This window comes from Panicum virgatum, chromosome 9N (assembly GCF_016808335.1).
Source record: "Panicum virgatum strain AP13 chromosome 9N, P.virgatum_v5, whole genome shotgun sequence".
In the NCBI taxonomy this organism is placed as follows: domain Eukaryota; kingdom Viridiplantae; phylum Streptophyta; class Magnoliopsida; order Poales; family Poaceae; genus Panicum; species Panicum virgatum.
The window spans coordinates 31,006,180-31,011,308 of record NC_053153.1 but is presented as its reverse complement, the minus strand read 5'-3'; the positions used below and the strand labels follow the sequence as shown (position 1 = coordinate 31,011,308).

General features: G+C 46.1%; 1 protein-coding gene across 1 annotated transcript; it reads right to left on the bottom strand.

The window, feature by feature from the left end:
* Window positions 1-2,091: 2,091 nt before the first annotated feature.
* LOC120691742 lies at window positions 2,092-4,673 on the bottom strand. Its single transcript, XM_039974919.1, has 4 exons — window positions 4,622-4,673; window positions 4,422-4,527; window positions 3,967-4,248; window positions 2,092-2,371 (listed from the first exon to the last, which is right to left on the bottom strand). The coding sequence occupies exons 2-4, from the start codon at window positions 4,443-4,445 to the stop codon at window positions 2,324-2,326; spliced, it is 354 nt and encodes a 117-aa protein (XP_039830853.1). The 5' UTR covers window positions 4,446-4,527; window positions 4,622-4,673; the 3' UTR covers window positions 2,092-2,323.
* Window positions 4,674-5,129: the final 456 nt, after the last annotated feature.

The window sequence follows — 5,129 nt, the reverse complement described above, 5'->3', positions numbered from 1 at the left end:
GTTTGCATGCCTTTTCTGATATATCTTGTTTAGAAGAGCTGAAACTTAATATATTTATGACTAATTCTAGGAATATGCTTTTGCTACAAAACCAATTTTCTTGAGTTCCTTGTAACATCTTCTACATGTTCAATTTAATTTGTGATTTATGCTTGCTGTATAAGTTTATTTATTAATTCTCGATCTAGCTTTTCTATTCGCGTGTGCGTTATTGATTGTTTGTTGTCGCGTGTGTTACATTTGTGCATCATCGCATATGTGCCATTCATTATGCATGTCTTATCATCCTTGCATAATATATAGTAACACACTAATGCATGTATCCCATTTCATGCATAGCATTTCTTGCACAATCATGGCATCATGCTAATTCTTGCATCGCATTCATGCATTATAGTGACTGAAGCGTCGGAGGTCGAACCCGTGGAGCCCACCGAGTCCATTGAGCCCCAGCCCAGAGTTTCGTTCGCGGTCGAGCCCGAAGTTAACCATGGCAAGCAGCTAAGCATGATTCCTTACTCTTATTTAATTTGAGTTAGTTAGTTACATCACCGGGTAATATGGGGTTACATAGTACGTATGTACTGCATTTTGATACTTACTCGCTTGCATTACCCTTCCTTGAATTGTTATCCATGTCCTTGTCACTTGTTAGTCAGTTAATAACTTAATTTGACTAGATGCTTAGCCCTGCTTAGAATACTCATATTGCTTGCTAGAAAGAAAGGATTTGGAGTATCACACTTACCTGTTTATCCTAGGTCGCACTTGAGCAACTGGGGCAAGTGGTTTGCAGTATCGAGGTTCGAGTGGAAAGGTAGGGCCTAGAGAATGAAGTCACATGGGCATAGACCGCTTGGACCGATTAAGGACCGTCCGTGGATGACGTCGGTTTTGAGCACATTTTCGTGCTACCACATATCCAATATAATGGTACGGATGAGCCAATTACCTTCTTTGACTTGATTATTGATGTGCAGTCCTAGCTACGTGGCTACGGGCTATGCAGAGAGGCTTAGTGTGTCCCCAGGTGGACCTATGTGTAGGAAAGTTTAGAGATGCCCCTGGTGGAACTAAGTCTCTACTCGTAAGCTAGGTGTGAGGTTCAATGATCGAGCCTTGTTGGGAACGGTTGACGTGAGTACCCCCTTGCCCGGCGTGATCGGCTGGGTGAGTCGCATGGTCCTCGCGTCGTGTGGGTAAAGTAGTACACCCTTGCAAGGTTATAATCAATTCGAATTGCCGCGCTCTCGGTTATGAGCACGCTCTTTATCCCATGAACTCCTCGTAGAATTTCGTTTACGATGGGAATGGTTCATGTTACAGCTATGATCAGTTATGGACTATATTACTCTCTTAATCAACTAAAAGTGTTTGGGGTTGGACAAGATTAATTAATTTTGATAGGTGATAGTGTAGAGAGCTAATGCTTATGCAATAAATACTTAACCTTAAAGCTTTTACTCGAGCCATTGCATAATCCTTGTTTATTTAATCGCGTAAGTCTTGCGAGTACCTTTTGTACTAAGGTTGCTTTCTAAACATAGTTGCAGGTGAGTCGGAAGTGGTGTTCGGCCACTTCTACCCCGCTGATCCTAATGCGGGGGAGGAGTAGGTCGTTGCGGCTGTGGTGATGTCCTTGAGCAAGACATCATCATCTTAAGTATGTTTTTATTGTAATCATACTCCGTGAGAGCATGTAAATTCAATAAACTCTGAGTTTCTGTTTAAAATGTCTTTAGTGAGCCCAGGGCTTGTAAAAGAAGTTTGAACCCACCTATATCAAACTTGTAATATTAAGTGTGTAAAACTGCTCTTTGTGGATTATTGGCGATGTATTCGATTGTAAATAGTATGTGCATATGCTGATTCTGGGCATATGTTGGAGCACATACCGGGACTACCGGATTTGATATTATTTTGGATGAATAACGTGTCGGTTATTCGTGTCTCTAGATGTGGGATAACACGTGGCACGCTCTCCGGCAAGCACATGTTAACTCTCATCTGGATGATAATGACCGGTGGTTCGTTTAAAATAGTATCAAATTGGGCGGTTCTCATAAATTTCTACCAACCAAACGCCAACCATACACCTTCAGATCCAATCCTCAGATCACATTGCACTAAAAGTTGCAAAGCATTTCAAAACACAGCATGAACTAACCAATGTGCCCTTCCTCGCAATTCCTCTTTTCTCTCACCCACACGAACGACAAGATTACAGAACCAGAGGTGAACTACACATCATGCAAGCTTTACAGTACCCAAGAAACCTAAAAGCTATTTGTGCGACACCAGCAGCATCAGGGTTCGGAATTCTTTAAGCTCTGATGCAGCACTGGAAATAGCTCAGGAATTTCTTTCTTCCCTACACCAACAGCAGCAAGCATACAAAAATGGTGGGAAAATCAGTAAAGCTAGTCAATCATGTGCAACGGAATGCATGATGGTAACCAGAGGAAAAGTTTGCCCACAAGACCACGTTGAAAATGTCATACTGAGAATCTAGAAAATGTGGTCCTGATGGGCACGTGGAATAGGAACAACTATGAGTCAACAAAATAACTGTACAAGACATTTCACAAATTTGATGGGTAGTTAATTGCGGCAACAATTTTTCATCATTAGCACAACAATACAAGGTGTTGCCACCTGAAAGTGACAAGCTGCACTACTTTTCTTGAGGGAAGATGGCTGTAGATAATTCAGGTCAACTAAACCACATCCAGTTTCTTTTGTTAAACTAGAGCATCTCTAACCACTTGCACGAATCACACTGCTCATAACCTTATTAATTCACATCATTTTGTTACATCATATCATCACATCTAATGGTAAGATCAGCTCATTGCATAGATAAAGGAGCACCATACCTATGAGTATGATTAGACCACCCTCCTAATGCCAAACGGACTAGCAGTAAGTAAACCCACACATCAGCGCATCTTACAAATTTCAGCGGAAAAAAGGGAAAAAGATGTTCATAATTGATACACATGTGAATGCTCCCATTAACTTCCTGCTCCCCACTTAAGCAGCGTATCAAGCAATTCACAATGGCATCAATAACATCCTGAAGCTACTCAAACCAGCTAGGGATGGATGACGACGTCGTACGCCCTCAAGTACAATCATAAATCTAATTTATTTTTCCCCAGATAACCTTCTCCCCACTCCAAATGGACAGTGACATGGCCGACAGATCATTACAGCTAACAATTAAGACAGATGCAGATTTGGAGGCTATGAAGAAATTTGTGGGCCTGTCCCTTTCATCCAAGTTGTGACAAGCACCGCTACTGCTACTAGTGTCCACTGCATGGGTATAATTGGATGCATTAGCCAGTGCGATCTGGAATGACCGCATTAGAAGGCAGGCCCGTGCGTCCCTCCTAAATTGCTACTGTGTTGCATGACAATCCTACAGATGTGATGGTACTCGATTGGCCCCTCTCGTGTGCACTACCAAATATTTTTTCCCAAATACACCAAAAAGAGTTTATCTGAATATTAACAATACAAGCCCAACTGGTTTGTAATCTTTCTAGAGCTACACTGTTCTAGAAGAATCGAAACTAGGCGTGCTTCTCAGCTTCTGTCCTCGAACAATTCAGTACCAGGGAACTAATATTTATACCCTGTGATGCCATACATGTTGTGCCCATTTCAATTGTGCGTCCACACAATTTCCCAAGGTTCATCAAGAAGAGGAAAGAAGATTCATATTCCCAAGGCTAAATTTCTGTCCTGAGCATACATTCGTTGCTTCAATTTAACGCGCTGCCATGAATTCCTTACCAACAGAATTTGGGTCAGGTGACCGAGACAAGATGAAAAGACACCCCGCGCCCCAAATCAACGGCGCTAACGCAAGCAAAAAAGTCATGTGCGACAACGACTCAACAGGCTAGTTCGTAGTTGGTAATTGGTATGAGCGAAGTTTACTCCTGAGCAGCGAGTTACCGTGGGGGAGTCGCCGTGCAGCGGGCGGCGGTGGTCGTCGTCGGCCGCGACGGCGGCGGAGGACTTGGCGGGCTGCGCCGCCGCCTGCGCCTTGCTCTGCTGCGCCTGGAGGAGGTCCTCGTCGCCGCCGAGGCTGGCCCTGGAGAGCTCCCGCTTGTTCTGCTTGCGCATCTCGCGGATCTTGGAGAAGTCCATGGAGTAGTCCGGCACGGCGCCGTTCTTGACGTCCCACTCCCCGAAGGCCGGCACCGTCATCCAGCCCACCGCCGCGCCCTGCTCCTCCTGCGCGGAACCGCGGGCGATTCAGCTCGGCCGCAGCGAAATCCGGACCGAAAAATAAAATCCGGCCATAATCGAGGCGGGCGGGCGGAATTTCCCACCAAGAAAGCGAGGAAAAGAAACCAACTTTCCCCAGGAACAGTGCAAAAACACCGGAATAGATAGATAGCTCATACCTCCTTGCGGTTCTCCTTGTCCATGGACGCTTCCTCTGATTCACGATTATGTGTCCAACTTGCCCCTCTTGTGCTTGTGCAGATGGCTCTTGACTCCCTGCCCGCGCTGGAGGAAATAAGTCAGAAACAGCAGCGGCGGCTCCCAGGAGGAAGCTGCTGATTATAATGCCGGGGGAGAAGAGAGGGAGAGGCGTTGTTACTGCGACTGCGACAGAGCAAGCCAAGCACGCGCACGAGAGCCCGCCGCTGTTGTTGCTAATCTAATCGTGTTTATGGCTCGTGATGAATGGTCCGGGTGGGCCCCAGCGCGCCGTTGGGTTGCATCGGGCGCGTGACCCGCGCGATTGGGAAACGGGAATCGCTTGCGGGCCGGGCGGGAAGCGGTGGGCCCCGGACGAAGGGCAAAGTGGGAAGAGGCCAGGAGGGCCTGTGGGCCCGCTGCCAGCCGCCCCCGTGCGGCGAACGGTAAAACATCCGTCAACGGTCAGCCGCGACCGGTTTAGTCGACGGTACGCTTGGCTTTTCGTAGTGCGCCCTACGAGGCCACGTAAAGAGATGGAAGTGGGCGTCTCCCGTTTACTTGGTCCACTCCCGTCTTGCAAATTTATGCTGAGATTTTTTTTCTTCTTTAACAATAAAAGTGTAGGATCGCCTGTCTATTAAAACATTTGCTCTAATCATAATAAATACTTCATGTAGTATATGTAC

Excerpts from the sequence above, each read along its gene's own strand:
- LOC120691742 (XM_039974919.1), bottom strand. The coding sequence starts at position 4,445 with ATGGACAAGGAGAACCGCAAGGAG. Across the intron at positions 4,249-4,421 it reads ACAAGGAGAACCGCAAGGAG|GAGGAGCAGGGCGCGGCGGT; the intron begins GTATGAGCTATC and ends GGTTCCGCGCAG. Across the intron at positions 2,372-3,966 it reads TGCACGGCGACTCCCCCACG|GGAAGAAAGAAATTCCTGAG; the intron begins GTAACTCGCTGC and ends CTGTTGGTGTAG.